The sequence below is a fragment of the Oncorhynchus kisutch genome, linkage group LG16 (assembly GCF_002021735.2).
Source record: "Oncorhynchus kisutch isolate 150728-3 linkage group LG16, Okis_V2, whole genome shotgun sequence".
Lineage (NCBI taxonomy): Eukaryota > Metazoa > Chordata > Actinopteri > Salmoniformes > Salmonidae > Oncorhynchus > Oncorhynchus kisutch.
The window spans coordinates 18,693,779-18,717,360 of NC_034189.2; the positions used below are offsets into that span (position 1 = coordinate 18,693,779).

Sequence of the window (23,582 nt, forward strand, 5' to 3'; positions counted from 1 at the left end):
TGTCAGATAGGGGCTGTAGAGTAAGACTTGTCTGATAGAGAGGGTAACCCAGCTCTGTAGGGAACAGTCCTGTACCAGGAGAACCTCTAATGAATATCTGGGTCCAGTTTGGTTGGAGAGTCAGAACAGCAACAGGTCTCTCTGCACAGACAACTAACTGAACAAACAATTATAAATATATGTATTAATCAATTGTTCTACTCATGAATATAGCTTCAAGTTAGCTACAGTTGTTGGGATACAGTAAATAGACAACATATTATACCCTACTTTCTATCAATGTAAAATAGCATCTTATTTATCATAAAACTGTTTTAGACTCACCAGTAATGTTTATCTGGACTGGGTCACTGTACATGGTGTAGTAGACTGGGTCTCCTCTCCCAGCTCTGCACCAGTACTGTCCTCCATCAGAGACACTGACCCAGCTGAGTGTGTAGGAGTATCCAGAGGTTGTGGTTACTGGTGTAGAGTCTGGTCTGTCTCTGTACCAGTAAAACTTCCATCCAGAAGACTCTACAGTACAGCTCAGTGTCACACTGTCTCCTGTGAATACGTCCTCTTTGTCTGATGTCAGTGTAGTCGACGGCTGATAATCTGTTGGTATTGCAATAGGTTTGAGTGGAAAGATCCACTTTACTGACACACACAAACTACAACAGCAACAACAGCAGCAACAAAGTAACTCACCATTCACAGTGAGGGTAATAACATTACTTGGTTGTGAAGATGTGGGTCTGGATCTTCTCTCTCTCTGACACCAGTAGAGACCCTGGTCAGACTCAGCAGCTATACTGATGGTGAGAGTATCTCCTGTTATAGTGTGTCTGACAGACTGGGATACTACATTATCATTCCTGTATTTGTCCAACTGATAGTTCCAGATACTGTCAGACCCTACTGAACACGTCAGAGTAACTGTCTCTCCAGGGTACACAGGGTTTGGCTCTACACTCAGTTCAGCTTTGGGCAGAGCTGTGAGAAAAGAGCATCAAATTAATCTGATTTGAACATTATTTGATATACATCATGTGTATCCATTTCCAACGATTTAGCTGTCGGAGAGTATTGATAGTACATTTTAGGTGTACATACAGTTGCAGCCAAATATATTGGCACCCTTGCACTTTTCTTAAATAATTCCCTATTTCTTCTAAAATAAGTTGATATTTACTGTCAGTATAGCTGGGCAGGGCTGAAACATAGATTTGCAGATTAGTTACATGCTATACATGACCAAAACTGGATACGAGTAGCTATTTCAAACGACTCTTTAAAGAGAAGTTCTCAGAAAGTTTAGTTAGTGAACTTTGTTTTATTTTTCCAGGTAAGTTGACTGAGAAGACGTTCTCATTTGCGGCAACGACCTGGGGAATAGTTACAGGGGAGAGGAGGGTGATGAATGAGCCAATTGTAAACTGGGGATTATTAGGTGACCGTGACGGTTTGAGGGCCAGATTGGGAATTTAGCCAGGACACCGGGGTTAACACCCCTACTCTTACGATAAGTGCCATGGGATCTTTAATGACCTCAGAGAGTCAGGACACCCATTTAATGTCCCATCCAAAAGACAGCACCCTACACAGGGCAGTGTCCCCAATCACTTTTAGACCAGAGGAAAGAATGCCTCCTACAGGCCCTCCAACAGCATCTGGTCTCCCATCCAGGGAGTGACCAGGAGCAACCCTGCTTAGCTTCAGAAGCAAGGTAGCAGTGGTATACAGGGTGGTATGCTGCTGGCCATGTGAACCATGTGTGTGGTTGTGTATGGTTAATGATGAAATGCAGCCAAATACATTCAGATGATTTACTCGCCTTGAGTGTGTCCACAGATGAATAACGCACTCAGCACTGACACACAGATAAGAGTGTGTGTGAGAGAGAGGGAGACAGACAGACGTAGAGGGAGAATGAGAGATAGAGAGGAATACAAAGAGAAATAGAGAGTGAGAAAGAGAAAGAGTTAAAGAGAGTGAAAAAAAGAGAACTGACTAAATTACATTGACAGACTGAGAACAGGAATTGAGCTAGAAGTGTAATACTATACAATTGTATTGAATCTAAAAATATATTTGGTTAAAAAAACTACACAATGTATATAGATTTCTAATGTTTCTCAGGCTCATGCAACAACTGAATTAGAAGCTGCAGCGACCAACAACTCCATTCCTCTGTAAACACAGTGTAACCAAACAAAGTCATCATCTGATGCCATATGTATTGTGTATGGTTGACATACTTCATATTCTATAACTGAAACAATTTCTTGCCAAATAAATGAACTGTGTTCCATTCTGAGCCACTGGAAAGTGACTGAAGACACCAGCGTTTCCTCCGAACCGGAACCCTACAGTTCCTGTGGCTGTGACTCAAATTGAGCCTTATCAGAATTAGAAAGTTACAGATCTGGTTCAGGAGCTATTTAGAAGTTAACTGTGTGTGAAGGTTCTTGCATTAAAATGGCAGGTCTGTCAACTGTTCAAATGAATAACCCAGGAAATGAGTGATCAGAGTGATAGATTAAATGTAAACTAGAAATGAATATGACAAGTGAACTACAGTATACTGTATGGTAAAATGACATTGTCCTTCTTCTCTCTGAAAAGCAAGGAAAGCCCCACACACCTTTTCATGTATAGGCCTACTCATCAGCTCAACATCTAGGTTTACAGGTTTTGACATCTACAACCATTTCTCTCTCTGAACACAGTAGAACAAGACAGCTTCACACACTCACCACCCTCCTTCACAAACCCTCTGGGAGTGCCATCAGATGAAGATCAAAGGTAAGTGATTCATTTTAACGCAATATCTGACTTTTGTGACACTTCTCCTTGGTTAGAAAATGGCTGTATGGTTTTCTGTGGCTGGGCGCTGACCTAACATAATCGCGTGGTGTGCTTTCGCCGTAAAGGCTTTTTGAAATTGTAAACTGTCTGGATTAACAAGAAGTTTCTTTAAAATGGTGTATATAACTTGTATGTTTGAGGAATTTTAATTCTGAGATTTCTGTTGTTTGAATTTGGCCCTGCAATTTCACTGGCTGTTGGCGAGGTGGGACGCTCACGTCCCGAATGATCCCAGAGAGGTTAAGGAGCCTTTTGGTCCTAGAGTTGGCACTCTGGTACCGCTTGCCATGCGGGAGCAGAGAAAACAGTCTATGACTTGGGTGACTGGAGTCTCTGACAATTTTACGGGCATTCCTCTGACACCACCTATTATATAGGTCCTGGATAGCAGGACCTTTCAATCTCCTCAGGGGGAAAAGGCTTTGTCATGCCCTCTTCACGACTGTCTTGGTGTGTTTGGACCATGACACATCGTTGGTGATGTAGACACCAAGGAACTCGACCCGCTCTACTACTGCCCCGTCGATGTTAATGGGGGCCTGTTTGGCCTGCCATTTCCTGTGGTACACGATCAGCTCCTTTGTCTTGCTCACATTGAGGGAGAGGTTGTTGTCCTGGCACCACACTGCCAGGTCTCTGACCTCCTCCCTATAGGCTGTCTCATCGTTGTCTGTGATCAGTTGTTGTGTCGTCAGCAAACTTAATGATGGTCGAACAGGGTGAACAGGGAGAACAGGAGGGGACTAAGTACACACCCGAGGGGCCCGTGTTGAGAATCAGCGAAGCAGACTTGTTGCCTACCCTTACCGCCTGGGGGTGGCCCGTCAGGAAGTCCAGGATCCAGTTGCAGAGGGAGGTGTTTAGTCCCAGGGTCCTTAGCTTAGTGATGAGCTTCGTGGGCACCATGGTGTTGAACACTGAGCTGTAGTCGATAAACAACATTCTCACATAGGTGTTTCTTTTGTCCAGGTGGTAAAGGGCAGTGTGGATTGCGACTGAGATTGTGTCATCTGTGGATCTGTTGGGGCAGTATGCGAATTGGAGTGGGTCTAAGGTATCTGGGAGGATGCTGTTGATTTTTAATATAATCAAAACTGAACACTAAACAAAATAACAACTAGGAAGAAGGAACAAACGAAACAGTCTTGTCTAGTGAATACCACAAAAACAGAAAATAAATACCCACGAAACACAGGTGGAAAAAGACACAGGGACTTAAACAGTTCAGCAAGACCCCATGAAATGGTAAACATGTAAACCTCATTCATGCACACAAGTCACACAAAACAATCCCGCACAAAGAGCAGGCGGGCCTCCTGGTAATTATAGCCCGACTAATCAGCCTAAGCACAAAACAGGTGAAACCAATCAACAGAAAGGGGGAAAAGGATCAGTGGCAGCTAGTAGGCCGGTGACAACGACCGCCGAGCGCCACCCGAACAGGAAGGGAAGCCACCTTCGGTAGGAGTCGTGACAGCAGCCCAAATAAATGCTTCACAGTTCAAGTAACAGACACATCTCAATATCAACTGTTCAGAGGAGACTGCGTGAATGAAAAAAAAACATTTATTTCACCTTTATTTATCCAGGTAGGCTAGTTGAGAACAAGTTCTCATTTGCAACTGCGACCTGGCCAAGATAAAGCATAGCAATTTGACACATACAACAACACAGAGTTACACATGGAATAAACAAAACATACAGTCAATAATACAGCAGAAAAATATGTCTATACACAATCTGAGCAAATGAGGTGAGATAAGGGAGGTAAATGCAAAAAAAAGGCCATGGTGGCGAAGTAAATACAATATAGCAAGTAAAACACTGGAATGGTAGATTTGCAGAGGAAGAATGTGCAAAGTAGAATTAGAAATAATGGGGTGCAAAGGAGCAAAATAAATAAATACAGTAGGGGAAGAGGTAGTTGTTTGGGCTAAATTATAGATAGCCTATGTACAGGTGCAGTAATCTGTGAGCTGCTCTGACAGCTGGTGCTTAAAGCTAGTGAGGGACATAAGCTTTTCCAGCTTCAGAGATTTTTGCAGTTCGTTCCAGTCATTGGCAGCAGAGAACTGGAAGGAAAGACGAACAAAGGAGGAATTGGCTTTGGGGGTGACCAGTGAGATATACCTGCTGGAGCGCGTGCTACAAGTGGGTGCTGCTATGGTGACCAGTGAGCTGAGATAAGGCGGGGCTTTACCTAGCAGAGACTTGTAGATAACCTGTAGCCAGTGGGTTTGGCGACGAGTATGAAGCAAGGGCCAACCAATGAGAACGTACAGGTCGCAATGGTGGGTAGTGTATGGGGCTTTAGGGACAAACCGGATGGCACTGTGATAGACTGCATCCACTTTGTTGAGTAGAGTGTTGGAGGCTATTTTATAGATGACATCACCAAAGTCGAGGATTGGTTGGATGGTCAGTTTTACGAGGGTATGTTTGGCAGCATGAGTGAAGGATGCTTTGTTGCGATATAGGAAGCCAATTCTAGATTTAATTTTGGATTGGAGATGCTTAATGTGAGTCCGGAAGGAGAGTTTACAGTCTAAGCAGACACCCAGGTATTTGTAGTTGTCCACGTATTCTAAGTCAGAGCTGTCCAGAGTAGTGATGCTGGATGGCGAGCAGGTGCTGGCAGTGATCGGTTGAATAGCATGCATTTAGTTTAACTTGCATTTAAGAGCAGTTGGAGGCCACGGAAGGAGAGTTGTATGGCATTGAAGCTCATCTGGAGGTTAGTTAACACAGTGTCCAAAGAGGGGCCAGAGTATACAGAATGGTGTCATCTGCGTAGAGGTGGATCAGAGAATCACCAGCAGCAAGAGCGACATCATTGATGTATACAGAGAAGAGAGTCTGCCCGAGGATTGAACCCTGTGGCACCTCCATAGAGACTGCCAGAGGTCCGGACAACAGGCCCTCCGATTTGACACACTGAACTCTATTCGAGAAGTAGTTGGTAAACCAGGCGAGGCAATCATTTGAGAAACCAAGGCTGTCGAGTCTGCCAATAAGAATGTGGTGATTGATAGTCGAAAGCCGTGGCCAGGTCGATGAATACGTGAATCAAGCCATCATGGATGAATTGCTGCAAAGAAACCACTACTAAAGAACACCAATAAGAAGAAGAGACTTGCTTGAACAAGAAACATGAGGAATGGACATTAGACGGGTGGAAATCTGTCCTTTGGTCTGATGAGTCCAAATCTGGTTTGCGCTTAGTTGGGCTATCATTTGTTTTTTAACAGGACAATGATCCAAAACACACCTCCAGGCTGTGTAAGGACTATTTGACCAAGGAGAGTGATGGAGTGCTGCATCAGATCACCAGGCCTCCACAATCACCTTACCTCAACCCAGTTGAGATGGTTTGTGATGATTTGGACTGCAGAGTGAAGGAAAAGCAGCCAACAAGTGCTCAGCACATGTGGGAACTCCTTCAAGACCGTTAGAAAAGCATTCCTCATGAATCTGGTTGAGAGAATGCCAAGAGCATGCAAAGCTGTCATCAAGGCAAAGGGTGGCTACTTTGAAGAATCTCAAATAAAAATTATAAATTGATGAATACTTTCTTGGTTACTACATGATTCCATATGTGTTATTTCATAGTTTTAATATCTTCACTATTATTCCACAATGTAGAAAATAGTAACCCTCTGGGTTCTCTATTGTGTTTTAGGTCAGGGCGTGACTAGGGGGGTTATCTAGTATTTTGTATTTCTATGTTTGTTGGTGAGAATGGTTCCCAATTAGAGGCAGCTGTTTATTGTTGTCTCTAATTGGGGATCATACTTAAGTTGTCATTTGTTCCCACCTGCTTTGTGGGATATTGTTTCAGTTAGCGTCTGTGTGCGCACTGTACTTCACGTTCGTTGTATGTTTGTTGGTTTTTGTAGTTTCACTTTGAAATAAAAGATATGGAGCTTTACACACACTGTGCCTTGGTTCGCTCCTTAAAATATCCCACCAACGCAGGACCAAGCAGCGTGTTATGGAGATAAAGGACTTTTGGACATGGGAGGAAATCCTAGGAGGATGCGAGACCCTTCCTTGGAGTGAATCGCCAAGGAAGATGGAAGGGCAGCGACGACGCCGGGGTCCTTCCATGGGGATACCAGAGAGGGATACCGGAGAGAGGTGTTGGTAAGGAGCATGCTGCAGAGCAGGCGTGCTGAAGAGCGTGTCTTCAGTCCGGTGCCACCTGTGTCGGCTCCACTCACCAGGCCTCCAGTACGCCTTCCCAGTCCAGTACATTCTGTGCCGGCTCCCCGCACTCACCCTGAAGAGCGTGACTTCAGTCCGGTGCTACCTGTGCCGGCTCCACGCACCAGGCCACGCTCCACGCTCCACGCACTGTCGGTCGAGCCGAGGAGAGAGCCAGAGACTGTTGGGGAGGCGATGGAGCTGTTGGAGGAGAGAGAAAGGAGAGAAATGTTAGTTTGGTATGTTCTGCACCACATTTGGCCTGAAGAACGTGGCATCAGTCCGGTGCCATCTGTGCCGGCTCCACGCACCAGGCCTCCAGTGCGCCTCCCCAGCCCTGTACGTCCTGTGCCGGCTCCCCGCACTCGCCCTGAGGTGCGTGTCATCAGTCCGGTGCCACCTGTGCCGGCTCCACGCACCAGGCCTCCAGTGCGCGTCCCCATTCCGGTACGTCCTGTGCCGGCTCCCCGCACTCGCCCTGAGGTGCGTGTCATCAGTCCGGTGCCGCCTGTGCCGGCTCCACGCACCAGGCCTCCATTGCGCCTCCCCAGCCGGTACGTCCTGTGCCAGCTCCATTATTTTTTTCATGACTACCTCATATCTGCACCCCACACATCTGTAAGGTCCCTCAGTCGTTGTCACGGGAACTTCATAATTCCTATATGTGTTAATTTAACCAATTCAATTAAAATCACTCTGTTGTTTCTAAAAATGTGTAAGATCCTTATTTGCATAAAATAGACAGAGACCAGTCTTATCAAAATGAGATAATAGTATTTATTCTCGGAGCGCGCTGCCATAGAACCACAAACAACAGTTTATATATAAAATATGACGTCATTGGTTATAGAATGAATCTCCTCCTCTCGACCAAGACAAAGCAGGTTCAAAAGTTTATTCCAACCCACTAGCGCACACTCCTAACATGCACGCTACATCAAGATTAACTTCTGAAGTCTCACCATTATCTATCATTACTTAACAGACAGTTCCAGATACGGAAAACCTGGAGAGGCTCTCGCTGTCTTATTTAATCGCCACAGAGTTATAGCTGAGTGGGTTCAAACATAGGTTAATGAGCCTCTTTGCTTACTTCAAACACACAACACATTCCTCTCCAACTAAGTTGGAATGGTGTTTATGTTTAATTACTCCTTGTTCATGCTACATAATCTCTTATGAACTAACATTATTAATCAGATATTGTAAAACAGGGTAGAGTTTAATTAGTTATAGTTCTATTTAAATGTAGATATTGTTTAGTCATTATTCATCAAATTCCTATCAGTCGTGCAGTGAATTTGAAACACAGAATCATAAAGATATATATTTTTTACCTGTAAGCTTATGTGAGAAACTGATCCATCAAGTCAATTAAGGCATTCTAATGATGTCATCCATAATTTTCAAACATTCAGTAACTTTTGATATTTTGCTGACAGTATAAAAGCAATATGAACTAGATGAGACAATGGCCTGTGCTTAAATGTTTATTTTATTCCAGGTCATCAGTTTGCATTGTGTTACTGTCATTCCTCCTGTAACATCAAAGACTAGCTAGCATGATACTTGAAACATATGCTGTCATTTAGTCACTATATAGGGTTAAGAAAATGACAAACTGAAAAACAATGGGGTGGGAGAGGGGGTTCTGTGGGCTTATTTTAAGATATTCTTCGAAGAGGTAAGGTTTCAGGTAGGACTCCACTGTCCTAGTTTCACCATTGGGGTGCCTGGACAGAGAAGAGCTTGGAATGGGCTGAGCAATGCTGTGTCCTGTCTCTGTCGCTTTTGGGAATCTGTCAGTTGCAATTTGCACAAAAAAATTATAATAATTGGCCGGTATGGTGGCCTCAAGGAAAAAAATGTCCTGTGTGGAGGCCTCAAGGTTAAAAATGGGCCAGAAATGCCAAGGCAATTTCTGGTCCCAGTCTGCCCCTGGAGGTCAATTTCAGTCTGGTGTCCTATTATAAACACTGACATGAAAGAAAAAGTGAAAGCTGAAAGCAGCTGTAAGCAATAGCCAGCGAGCAGACTTGGCTCACTTGCTAAGTCAGATTCATAACTCACTTCACAGCATAGTGATAGCAGCAGTTGAAAGACAAGATGGGGAACAGCAAAACAACCCAATACCAGAAGAAAGAGAAGCAGGAGAAAGAGAAATGTTATGACCCCGGAGACAAGACGCTCAAGTTTGTGAACAGAGATGACGACATTAGTAAGATTTTCATTAGTTTAAGACGTTAGACAATTGAAGAGTAAATTAAGCTAATACTTTGTTCTGCATGCTATGTTACCCTAATGACAACTGTGGCAAGAACTAAAGCGTTTACATAAAAAATGTAATCGAAGCTTATAGGTTTACATATCAGATACATGTTGCATATGGGTCGTTCTTCAATTGCGGTGGCATTTGCGTCACTCGCCTTTGCAACCATGAAAAACCCTTTAAAATTACAAATAACTACAAATGTTTTTGTTCATATTGAACGGCTTATCAATGAAAAAATATTATAGACAATTTATACTGCAGCATTTAATGTTCTGATGGGTAAGCAAATTAGCCTGTCCCAGCAGTGACTCAGTAGAGTTTTATGGTATTTATCTATTATTTTTAATGCTAGAAAGTAAACAAGTATTTCATACCTTGTATATAAACATTCAATCAATTAGGGGTATTACAATATTATACTGATTCTACAAATATAATATGTCTTTAAGTTTGTCATAGGTGTTACCGCTTTGAAAATCCCTCATTACAAAGATTGAGCATTCCCCCCAGCGGAAAACTGTTATTGGTGGAGGGGTCTATATTTAAAACAATTATTAGTTATTCGTACCCATTTCGTATGTCATACATTTTAGGATTCGATTGGACATTTGGTGTGTCTAAATTCAAAATGACAATTGACGATTTAAATGAAAGGAAATTACATTGTAAGCAAAATAATTAATCATATAACTTTAGTAAATCATTTTTCCTGGGTTATAACCTTAGATATGAGCATCTGTGACCTCCATTACAGAAAATGCTCATTTAAAAGGGAATACCAGTAGGTCAAATTCAAAAGAGAAACATATTGTTTGTGCTGTGTTTCAGTTGGCGGGGTTATATATGAGTCTCTGAGGGCAGAGATGTCCTGTGGTCACGCTGTCACCCCAGAGTCATTGACCGGATGGTGCCTTAGCCTACTCGACAAGGTAGGCTACTTATGCAGCTAGGAACTCTGGAAGAAAACAAGCTCCGACAGGGAAAATTCATCCAACTCGGAATTCCAAGCTGGGAAATCTGGCCTCTTTTTCGAACTCTGACTTTCTGACCTCAAAATCACTGGTCATTATTTTACCCGTTTTTCCCCCTAGTTGTCTTCAGCGCACCATCTGTCTTCAGCCATAATTGTATGACAGTACAGGCATGTGCACAGATAGAGCACTGGGGATGCTGGAGCACCTGCCCTTTTCGCCTAGGGACATCAATTGAGTATAGCAGTCGCCATACTCCAGCTCAACACCAACTATTTCAAATAAAAATACTTGATATACAGTCAAAAGTTTGGACACCTCCTCATTCAAGGGTTTTTCTTTATTATTACTTTTCTACATTGTAGAATAATAGTGAAGACATCAAAACTATGAAATAACACATATGGAATCATGTAGTAACCAAAAAATGTGATAAACAAATCAAAATATATTTTAGATTCTTCAAAGTAGCCACCCTTTGCCTCGATGACAGCTTTGCATACTCTTGGCATTCTCTCAACCAGCTTCATGAGGAATGCTTTTCCAACAGTCTTGAAGGAGTAGCCACATTTGCTGAGCACTTGCTGGCTGCATTTCCTTCACTCTGCGGTCCAACTCATCACAAACCATCTCAATTGGGTTGATCTCAGGTGATTGTGTAGGCCAGGTCAGATGATGAGGCACTCCACCACTCTCCTTGGTCAAATAGCCCTTACACAGCCTGGAGGTGTGTTTTGGGTCATTGTCCTGTTGTATTGCTGCAGAATGCTGTGGTACCCTTAATGGTTAAGTGTGCATTGAATTCTAAATAAATTACAGACCATGTCACCATCAAAGCACCCCTACACCATCACACCTCCTCCTCCATGGTTCACGGTGGGAACCATACATGCGGAGATCATCCGTTCACCTACAGTACATCTCATAAAGAAATGGCGGTTGGAACCAAATACCTCAAATTTGGACTCGTCAGACCAAAGGACAGATTTCCACCGGTCTAATGTCCATTGCTCGTGTTTCTTGGCCCAAGCAATTATCCTTCTTATTGGTGTCCTTGAGTAGTGGTTTCTTTTCAGCAATTCGACCATGAAGGCCTGATTCACGCAGTCTCCTCTGAACAGTCAAAGTTGAGACGTCTGTTACTTGAACTCTGTGAATAATTTATTTGGGCTGCAATCTGAGGTGCAGTTAAGTCTAATGAACTTATCCCATGCAGCAGAGGTAACTCTGGGTCTTCCTTTCCTGTGGTGGACCTCATGAGAGCCAGTTTCATCATAGCGCTTGGTAGATAGACGTCTTGAGGTTTTGCTCACTTGAGGTAGAGTACCTTATTATCAGCTGTACACCACACTATCTACCAAGAGAGTTCCCATCTATATTATTCATAGCTGTCTATTTACCACCACAAACCAATGCTGGCTCTAAGACTGCACTCAACCAGCTGTATAAGGCCATAAGCAAACAAGAAAATGCTCATCCAGAATCGGTGCTCCTAGTGGCCGGGGACTTTAATGCAGGCAAACTGAAATCAGTTTTACATCATTTCCACCAGCATGTCACATGTGTAACCAAAGGGGAAAAAACTCCACACACAGAGATGCATACAAAGCTCTCCCTCATCCATATTTGGCAAATCTGACCATAATTCTATCCTCCTGATTCCTGCTTACAAGCAAAAACTAAAGCAGGAAGTGCCAGTGACTCTATACGGAAGTGGTCAGATGACGCGGACGCTACGCTACAGTACTGGAATACATTCCGGGATTTATCCAATAGTATTGAGGAGTATACCACCTCAGTCATCGGCTTCATCAATAAATGCATCAACGACATCATCCCAACAGTGACCGTACGTACATATCCCAACCAGAAACCATGGAATACAGGCAGCATCCGCGTTGAGCTGCCGCTTTCAAGCAGCGGGACACTAATCCGGATGCTTATAAGAAATCCCGCTACGCCTTCAGACGAACCATCAAACAGGCAAAGTGTCAATACAGGATTAAGATTGAGTCCTACTACACTGGCTCTGATGCTCGTCCAATATGGCATGGCATGAAAACTATTACAGACTACAAAGGGAAACCCAGCCGTGAGCTGCCCGGTAGCGCGAGCCTACCAGATGAGCTAAATGCCTTTTGTGCTCGCTTAAACGCAAGCAACACTGAAGCATGCATGAGAGCACCAGCTGTTCCGGACGACTGTGTGATAACGCTCTCTGTAGCCGATGTGAGCAAGACCTTTAAACAGGTCAGCATTCACAAAGCTGAAGGGCCTGACGGATTACCAGGACGTGTACTCAAAGGATGCGTGGAGCAACTTCACTGACATTTTCAACCTCTCCCTGACTGAGTCTGTAATAATATGTTTCAAGCAGACCAGGAAGTGAAGGTAACCTGCCTAAATGATTACTGCCCTGTAGCACTCACGTCGGTAGCTATGAAGTGCTTTGAAAGGCTGGTCATGGCTCACATTAACAGCATCATCCCGGATTCCCTAGACACACTCCAATTCACATACCGCCCCAACAAAAGGAACACCTATGTGAGAATGCTGTTCATTGACTACAGCTCAGCGTTCAACACCATAGTTCCCTCAAAGCTCATCGCTAAGCTAAGGACCCTAAGACTAAGCACTGCCCTCTGCAACTGGATCCTGGACTTCCTGATGATCCGCCGTGGTGGTAAGGGTAAGCAACAACACATCTGCCACGCTGATCCTCAACACTGGGGCCCCTCAGAGGTGCGTGCTTAGTCCCACGCCTGTACTCCGTGTTCACCCACAAATGCGTGACCAAACACGACTCCAACACCATCATTACGTTTTCTGACGACACAACAGTGGTAGGCCTCATTACCGACAATGATGAGACAGCCTATAGAGACGAGGTCAGAGACCTGGCAGTGTGGTACCAGGATAACAACCTCTCCCTCAATGTGAGCAAGACAAAGGATCTGATCGTGGACTCCAGGAAAAGGAGGACCAAACAGGCCCATCGACGGTGCTTTAGTGGAGCGGTTCGAAAGTTTCAAATTCCTTGGTGTCCACATCACCAACAAACTATCATGGTCCAAACACTCAAAGACAATCATGAAGAGGGCACTACAACACCTTCCCCCCCCCCCCCCCCCAGGAGACAATGTGGCATGGGTCCCCAGATTCTCAAAAAGTTCTACAGCTGCACCACTGAGAGCATCCTGACCGGTTGCATCACCGCCTGGTTTGGCAACTGCTCGGCGTCTGACCGTAAGGCACTACAGAGGGTAGTGCGTACCGCCCAGTACATCACTGGGGCCAAGCTTCCTGCCATTCAGGACTTATATACTAGGCCGTGTCAGAAGAAAGCCCTAAAAATTGTCAAAGACTCCAGGCACCCAAGTCACGGACTGTTCTCTCTGCTACCGCACATTGAATAGTATTGGAGCGCCAAGTCTTGGACCAAAAGGCTTTTCAACAGCTTTCTACCCCCAAGCCATAAGACTGCTTAACAATTAATCAAATGGCCACCCGGACTATTTACATTGACACCCCCCCAATCTGTTTTTACAATGCTGCTACCCACTGTCTATTATCTATGCATAGTCACTCACTGGACTCTACCCACACACTCACTGGACTCTACCCGCATACACTGCACTGACACTCCAACACATATGAACTCAACAAATAAAGAAACGTCCTCTCATTGCCAACTGCGTTTATTTTCAGCAAACTTAACATCTGGAAATATTTGTATGAACATAACAAGATTCACCAACTGAGACATAAACTGAACAAGTTCCACAGACATGTGACGAACAGAAATGGAATAATGTGTCCTTGAACAAAAGTAACAGTCAGTATATGGTGTGGCCACCAGCTACATTAAGTACTGTAGTCCATCTCCTCCTCATGGACTTCACCAGATTTGCCAGTTCTTGCTGTGAGATGTTACCCCACTCTTCCACCAAGGCACCTGCAAGTTCCCGGACATTTCTGGAGGGAATGGCCCTAGCCCTCACCCTCCGATCCAACAGGTCGCAGACGTGCTCAATGGGATTGAGATCCGGGCTTTTCGCTGGCCATCGCAGAACACTGACATTCCTGTCTTGCAGGAAATCACGCACAGAACGAGCAGTATGGCTGGTGGCAATGTCATGCTGGGGGGTCATGTCAGTATGAGCCTGCAGGAAGAGTACCACATGAGAAAGGAGAATGTCTTCCCTGTAATGCACAGCGTTGAGATTGACTGCAATGACAACAAGCTCAGTCCGATGATGCTGTGACACACCGCCCCAGACCATGATGGACCCTCCACCTCACAATCGATCCCGCTCTAGAGGACAGGCCTCGGTGTAAAGCTCATTCCTTCAACGATAAACACAAATCCGACCATCACCCCTGATGAGACAAAACCACAACTCGTCAGAGAAGAGCACTTTTTGCCTGTCCTGTCTGGTCCAGCGACGGTGGGTATGTGCCCATAGGCAACGTTGTTGCCGGTGATGTCTGGTGAGGACCTGCCTTACAACAGGCCTACAGCTGGTGAGGACCTGCCTTACAACAGGCCTACAGCTGGACTCTTCGTGTCTTAAAGTAATTATGGACTGTCCTTTTTCTTTGCTTATTTGAGCTGTTCTTGCCATAATATGGACTTTGTCTTTTGCAAAAAAAGGCTGTCTTCTGTACCACTCCTACCTTGTCACAATACAACTGATTGGCTTACACACATTAAGAAGGAAATAAATTCCACAAATTAACTTTGAACAAGGCACACCTGTTATTTTTTAAATCATTTTTTTATTTAACTAGGCAAGTCCGTTAAGAACAAATTCTAATTTGCAATGATGGCCTAGGTACAGTGAACTGAACTGTCTTGTTCAGGGGCAGAACAACAGATTTTTACCTTGTCAGCTCGGGGATTCGATCTAGCAACCTTTCGGTTACTGGCCCAACACTCTAACCACTAGGCAACCTGCCGAGAATCATTCCAGGTGACTACCTCATGATGCTGGTTGAGAGAATGCCAAGAGTGTGCAAAGCTGTCATGAAGGTAAAGGGTGGCTACTTTGAAGAATCTCAAATATAAAATATATTTTGATTTGTTTAACACTTTTTTGGTTACTACATGATTCCAAATGAGTTATTTCATAGTTTTGATGTCTTCACTACTATAGAAAAAATAAAGAAAAACCCTTGAATGAGTAGATGTGTCCAAACTTTAGACTGGTACCGTATGTTTTCCAGTTTGTTGAAATACTTTGCAAATGCAACTTATTTCTATGTGAGAACCGAAATGGTCTTTTCAGACGCTCTTATCCAGAGCAACTTACAGTTAGGAGTGCATACGTTTTTGTACTGGGCCCCCGAGGGGATTGAACCCACAAGCGTAAAAGTGATCAAACTTTTGACATGAAACATGTCCCATAGGCTACCCTAGATTTAGAGCTATTTGGCAACTTTCGTTGGGAATGATACAAACCTTTGAATGTCTTAGAAATCAAAACATATATGGGCTGCATGATGTGACTGTAGGCTATTGATTTTTCTTTAAAGCTTGCCTCAGGCTGCACACACTGTTCTCTCCTCAAGTGATCATCAGACTACTCTCAATGTAATATTGTCTTTACTAATATGTTAAAATAGTTTCGATTTAGAATGGCCCATTATCAAATTCACTATTATAGACGAACTCTGAAACCCGCCATGCAAAATCAATGAACCAACAGCATCGTCTCCCAGACTCATGAATAGAAACTTCAGTGTAGCATAAGATAACCAGTCCATCCAGTAAGCTTACAGACCACACTCAAAGGTGATTACTAGAATTTGTTTAATTTTTGAATTTAGGCTAGACCAATTAAAGACATTAAATCAGTTTTTTTATGCTTTTCTGCATTGCGTAATATGCATTGTATAAAGAAGAGCACAATCATTATTTTAATTGTTTTTTTTCAAGGCTTGGGCACACATATAGGCCTATGCATACAGTGCGTTCAGAAAGTATACAGGCCCTTGACTTTTTCCACATTTTGTTATTCTAAAATGTATTAAATATATTCTTTCCTCAAATTTACACACAACACCCCTGTCGTGACTGGACTATCATTAAAATGTTTGTAACGGCAGATCTCCTCTTCGTCTGAAGAGGAGTAACAGGGATCGGACCAAAACGCAGCGTGGTAAGTGTCCATAATTATTTATTACGAAAACAACTGAACACTCGAACAAAACAAAAATAACGTGCATCAACGAAACAGTTCTGTGTGGTGACAAACACTGACTCGGAAAACAAACATCCACAAACCAACAGTGAAACCCAGGCTACCTAAGTATGATTCTCAATCAGAGACAACTAACGACACCTGCCTCTGATTGAGAACCATAGGCCGAAACAGAAACCAAACATAGAAAATCAAACATAGACAGTCCACCCCAACTCACGCCCTGATCATACTAAATGAAGACAAAACAAAGGAAATAAAGGTCAGAACGTGACAATGTTAAGACTTATTTATATCAAATCAGTTCTAGGTTTGATTATTACGGGATTAAACTAATCATGTAAACATTCAACGAGGAAGTCGGGGCACCACGGGAAAATGTTTACAGAGTTAATATTTCCCGAATATAACTCTTCAGATATTTTCATATGTTATCGATTACAGTCTTCTATTAATGATTATTACCTCTGTCTGTCTCATTCTGAACGTCATAAAATTATTGCTTGTCTGCACGAACCCTAGTCTAAATTATGAATCAGCAATATACAATATGGCTTTATTATTTTTTTACTAACTAACTAAATAATCACAGAAATACATAACAAAGAGTATAGTTATTGGTTACTAACACAATGCAATAAAAAGTCCCAAGTTGGCTAAACCAATCTGATGGCTTGGTAGACAATGGAAAGGGGTGGTGACAGGTAAAGAGTGGGAAAGACAGAATGGACCCACAATACACAGTTAATAATTATACTAATTGAAATGCTAATACTTAGCACATGAACGGCCGCTCATTTGAAAATAATTGCAATGTGTATATTTACGCCCGTATGTCTTGTTGTCTCTCTGTTGAAATCGCAGGTCCGTCTGCAGGGGAGTCAGTCGACAGAAATTCTCTGGTTGTGTTTATAATGGTTACATCAGGTGTACCAATGGTCGTTGCTGGGAGAAATGTTCTTGAGAATGGATCTTTCTGAGTACCATTGTTCTTAGAGTTGGTCTGTTAGAATAGATGGTTCCGCGGTTGTCGGTATTCTCATCCTACGCTACTTACATTTCCAGTTGCAGGCCGGTTGTTTGACGGCCTAGGATTTCACACTTATTCTGTAGTGATCGATAGTCTCAGAGTTGAACCATTTCCAGCCATGTTGCCAATGCGCCACACTGTCTGGTCTTGTCCTTTGGTAATAGAGTTGTAGCCATTTCAACGTGGGGACTCCTAGTCCTTACTTCTTTGACTTATCTTCTTGATTCACCCATCCCGTTAGCGGGATCATTTTCATCAACAGCCGCTGAATTGCAGAGTGCCAAATTCAAATTAAATTACTAAAAATATTTCATTTTCATGAAATCACAAGTGCAATATAGCAAAACACAGCTTAGTTTGTTGTTAATCCACCTGGCGTGTCAGATTTCAAAACAGCTTTTCGGCGAAAGCATACCAAGTGTTTATGTAAGGACATCTCTCTCAGCAAGCATTACAAACAGCTAGCAGCCAAGTAGATTGGTCACGAATGTCAGAAAAGCAATAAAATGAATCGCTTACCTATGATGATCTTCGGATGTTTGCACTCACAAGACTCCCAGTTACACAATAAATGTTCATTTTGTTCCATAAAGATTATTTTTATATCCAAAATACCTCCATTTGGTCGGCGCGTTATGTTCAAAAATCCACAGGTTCGAGTGGTCACGACCGGGCAGACGAAAATTCCAAATAGTATCCGTAAAGTTCGTAGTAACATGTCAAACGTTTTTTTATAATCAATCCTCAGGTTATTTTTACCATATATAATCGATAATATTTCAACCGGGACTGTAGCTTCTTCAATAGGAGAGAGAGAGAAAATGTCTGTTCCAAGCTGTTGCTCATGCAAAACGCTGCTGGCACCCAGCCATCCAATGACGCGATGTGATCTTTCTCGCTCATTTTTCAAAATAAAGCCTGAAACTATGTCTTAAGACATGGTCACAACATGTGGAAGCCTTAGGAAAAGGAATCTGGTTGATATCCCTTTAAATGGAGCGAAGGCAGGCAATGGAACAGAGAGCTTTCAGGAAAAACAGCACTTCCAGGTTGGATTTTCCTCATGTTTTCGCCTGCAAAATCAGTTCTGTTATACTCACAGACAATATTTTGACAGTTTTGTAAACTTTAGAGTGTTTTCTATCCTAATCTGACAATTATATGCATATTCTAGATTCTGGGCCTGAGAAATAGGCAGTTTCATTTGGGTACGTTTTTCATCCAAACATCAAAATACTGCCCCCTACACTCAACAGGTTAATATAAATGTATACACTTCTGGGAAAAGGTTCGGTCCATGACGCCGTCGTAGTGTCTGTGCTCACGGACTTGGTTAACATCACATTACATCTTCTCACAAATAGTTTCATATTTAATCCTAGATTTTCCCCCACATTTGGATGTGACTCTGACAACTAGCACATTTTTACATTAAGAGATACAGTTATGTTGTCACTAGTCACTTTAAACAATGCCAGTTTAAATAACACCACTTTAATAATGTTTACATTTCTTAAATTACTCTTATCACATTTATGTACTGTATTTTATACAATCTACTGCATCTTGCCTATGCCGCTCGGACCTCGCTCATCCATATACTTATATGTACATATTCTCATTCACCCCTTTAGATTTTTGTGTATTAGGTAGTTGTTGGGTAATAGATTACTTGTTAGATATTACTGCACTGTCGGATCTAGAAGCACAAGCATTTCGCTACACTCACATTAACATCTGCTAACCATGTGCATGTGACCAATAACATTTGATTTGAGGGTCTGAATACTTACAGTACTAGTCAAAAGTCTCTTCATTCCAGGGTTTTTCTTTTCTTTTTACTATTTTCTACATTAGAATAACAGTGAAGACATCAAAACTATGAAATAACACACTTTTCAGAATACACAATTGTTCTGAATTTCTGAAGCTTATAACTTGCCGTCAAGATCAAGAACAAAGCTATTTGAATAGAGTATTTTGTATTTATCACCGCTGACCACAAACTGTATTTTGTGATTCCAGAAAAAGTGCACATTCATTTGCCCTGCATCACGTGAAGATGGTGAAATATGTGGTGCGGAGTGGTCTTACACAGAAGTGCGTAAACTGGCTCTTCTGACTCCTGAGGAGATGAAGAAATTTGAGGAGACAATGGCTGACTTGGTTTCAGCCCAGAACTCTTACAAATCGGTCAGTATTTTCTGAAATTGTTTTATGCATTCAACTATCCAGTCGTTCAAACTATCACTTTTCAAAGAACTGTGAGTATGCAATGTTGCAGGACAGAATCAAGCCTATTTAGTATTCATTTGTACTTATTATCCTACACACCCCACCTCAAACAAGTGTCCAGGCTGCAACTCATATGTTGCAAGGACTGACCTCTCCAACCTGAGAGTCCACTGCACAGTGTGCTCAGCAGAAAAAGGCCAGCTGTACGAGTTCTGCTGGCTGTGCCTGCAGCAGTGGAAAGGTTCACAACAGAGTTCTGACCACTGTGACAACGATGACTGCATGACTGATCTGGAACTGCTGAAGACCTGCCCTACTGTCACATTTGCTGATGTCCAGGGGGTCACCGGCTGCCCATCCACACGTGCCTGTCCCACTTGTGGTGCATTGTTAGAACACGATAAAACTGGCTGTAAAAATATAGAATGCAAGAATTGCAATAAAGAGTTCTGTTTTGTTTGCCTTAAGCTCACAACTGAGTGCTTGAAGACCAGCAAATACTTCATAGGCTGCTCTGCTGGTGTGGCCCCCAGGCAGACTTCTATACCCTCATGGAGTGATAAATAAAGATTTTATCCAGGTGTACCACTTTCCTTCCTACGGGCACTTGAATTACTTACACTGATGCAGAACTGGCATAATAGCACAGAAATTGGCATGTATTAACACACAAATATTATTGAAAATGTCTTGGTACCTTACTCAAATTGTGTATAAAGTCAATATGTGCGTAGTAATACATGTGTAAGAATGTGTAATAATGTATTAGATTCTATAATGTTTCATGATTAACAATACATATACTACTGATTATTATCTGATGTATTTTTGTTGTTTTATCTGTGCCTGAAACAAAAACGCAAATAACGCAAATAACGCAAATAACGCAAATAACGCAAAAAACGCAAAAAACGCAAATAACGCAAAAAACGCAAAAAACGCAAATATAAATAATAATAATTTCAACAATGTAATCAATGGTCAACAGAAATGTTTGCCCCCTTAAAATAACCTGGATGTTTTAGAAAACGTTTTATGAATGCGGTTGTTGTATGAGACCTACATTTCTGATAATATTTCTATAATTATGTTATTGTCAACCCTAACCCTAGGTATTGTTCAAGGGGTCCTCTTCTAAATATGCTACCAGTATTGTGATATTGTTTCCTTTATCAATGATTTCCCACTGGGTACAAGAACAATGAATCATCAAACAAATACACATATTTAATAATAGTTATATAATAATGATAATAATGATAGTATTAACAGAAATGATAGTAATAATAACACATTTAATTTGTATAGCGCTTTGCATGACTCTCAACACTTTTACATAAACCAGATCACATGATCCTTGGTGTCCACATCACCAACAAACTAACATGGTCCAAGCACACCAAGACAATTGTGAAGAGGGCACGACAAAACCTATTCCCCCTCAAAACGTTCTACAGCCGCACCACTGGTTGCATCACTGCCTGGTATGGCAACTGCTCAGCCTCCGACCACAAGGCAATACAGAGGGTAGTGCGAACGGCCCAGTACATCACTGGGGCCAAGCTTCCTGCCATCCAGGACCTCTATACCAGGCGGCGTCAGAGGAAGGCCCTGAAATTGCCAAAGACTCTAGCCACCCTAGTCATAAACTGTTCTCTCTGCTACCGCACGGCAAGTGGTACCAGAGCGCCAAGTCTAGGTCCAAGAGTCTTCTAAACAGCTTCTACCCCCAAGCCATAAGACTCCTGAACATCTAGTCAAATGGCTACCCAGACTATTTTCAGTGCCCCCCCCACCCCCTCTTTACACCACTGCTACTATCTGTTGTCATCTATGCATAGTCACTTTAATAACTCTACCTACATGTACATACTACCTAAACTAACTGGTGCCCCCGCATATTGACTCTGTATCGGTACCCCCCTGTATATAGTCTCGCTATTGTTATTTTACTGCTGCTATTGAATTACTTGTTATTTTCATCTCTTATTCTTATCCATACTTTTCTGAAACAGCATTGTTGGTTCGGGGCTCGTAAGTAAGCATTTCACTGTAATGTCTACACCTGTTGTATTCGGCGCATGTGACTAATAAAATTTGAATTGATTTGACATGATGAAACAATATCCAATTTGTCGTGCCTTCAGAAAGTATTCATACCCCTTGATTTATTTTACAATTTTTTGTTAGACTGAATTCAGAAAGGATTCTTTTAAAATTCTCACCCATCCACACACAATACCCCATAATGACAAAGTGAAAACATGTTTTTACATTTTTTCAAATATGTATTAACTTAAATATAGAAATTATGCATTTACATAAGCATTCACACATCTGAGGCAATACATGTTATAATCACCTTTGGCAGTGATTGCAGCTGTGAGTCCTTCTGGGTAAGTCTCTAATAGCTTTGCAAACCTGGATTGTGTAATGTTTGCACATTATTCTTTAAAATAAATATTCATGTTCTGTCAAGTTGATTGTTGATCATTGTTAGACAGCCATTTTCAAGTCGAACTGTAACTAGGCCACTCAGGAACAGTCAATGTAATCTTGGTAAGCAACTCCAGTGTGTATTTGGCTTTGTGTTTTAGGTTATTGTCCCGCTGAAAGGTGCATATGTCCCGCAGTGTCTAATAGAAAGAAGACTGAACCAGGTTTTCCTCTAGGATTTTGACTGTGCTTAGCTCTATTCCATATATTTTTTGCCCAAAAAATTCTCTAGTCCTTGACGATGACAAGCATACCCATAACATGATCCAGCCACCAACATGCTTGAAAATATGACGAGTGGTACTCAGTGATGTGTTGGATTGCCCCAAACATGATGCTTTGTATTCAGGACATGAAGTTAATTTCTTAGCAAAATTTTTTGCAGTTTTACTTTAGTGCATTATTGCAAACAGGATGCATGTTTTCTGCACAGGCATCCTTAGTTTAGGTTAGTATTGTGGAGTAACTATAATGTTGTTGATCCATCCTCAGTTCTCTCCTATCACAGCCATTAAACTCTAACTGTTTTAAAGTCAACATTGGCCTCATGGTCAAATGGTGGTTTCCTTCCTCTCCGGCAACTAAGACATTTGTATTTTTGTAGTGACTGGGTGTATTGATCAAAGGGATATTCAATGTCTGCTTTTTTAAATTGGTACGCATCTACCAATAGGTGCCCTTCTTTACGAGGCATTGGAAAACCTCCCTGGTCTTTGTGGTTGAATCTGTGTTTAAAATTCACTGCTCGACTGAGGGACTTTACAGATAATTGTATGTGTGGGGTACAGAGATGAGGTAGTCATTTAAAAATCATGTTAAATATTGTTATTGCATATGGAGTTCATCCATGCAACTTAATATATGACTTGTTAAGCACATTTGTACTCCTAAACGTATTTAGACTTGCCATTAAAGGGATTGAATACTTACGTACTCAAGACATTTCAGCTTTAAATTTTTTATTAAAAAATAAATACATCTGAAAGCATAATTCCACTTTGACATTATGGGTTGTGTGTAGACCAGTGACACAAAATCTCTGGTCAGTTTTCTTTACGCTACATACTGTACAGTACCAGTCAAAAGTTTGGACACAAAATCTGAATGTAAAATGTAATACATTTTACACTCAGACTGTAACAATACAATACAAGTCAAGGGGTCTCAATACTTTTTTGGTTACTACATGACTCCATATGTGTTATTTCATAGTTTTGATGTCTTCACTACTATTCTACAATGTAGAAAATAGTAAAAATAAAGAAAAACTTGTGAATGAGTAGGTGTGTCCAAACCTTTGACAGGTACTGTACAGTCTGTTG

General features: G+C 42.0%; 2 protein-coding genes across 2 annotated transcripts; one reads left to right on the plus strand and one right to left on the minus strand.

The window, feature by feature from the left end:
* Nucleotides 1-301: 301 nt before the first annotated feature.
* On the minus strand, nucleotides 302-7,591 carry LOC116354068 (uncharacterized). The gene is made up of 4 exons (XM_031793092.1): nucleotides 7,581-7,591; nucleotides 7,160-7,254; nucleotides 760-975; nucleotides 302-639 (listed from the first exon to the last, which is right to left on the minus strand). The coding sequence occupies exons 1-4, from the start codon at nucleotides 7,589-7,591 to the stop codon at nucleotides 302-304; spliced, it is 660 nt and encodes a 219-aa protein (XP_031648952.1).
* A 1,474-nt stretch (nucleotides 7,592-9,065) lies between these two features.
* On the plus strand, nucleotides 9,066-21,875 carry LOC109906438 (uncharacterized). Its single transcript, XM_020504142.2, has 4 exons — nucleotides 9,066-9,271; nucleotides 10,154-10,254; nucleotides 19,555-19,722; nucleotides 19,879-21,875. Exons 1-4 carry the CDS (start codon nucleotides 9,160-9,162, stop codon nucleotides 20,329-20,331), a joined length of 834 nt encoding a protein of 277 aa, XP_020359731.1. The 5' UTR covers nucleotides 9,066-9,159; the 3' UTR covers nucleotides 20,332-21,875.
* Nucleotides 21,876-23,582: the final 1,707 nt, after the last annotated feature.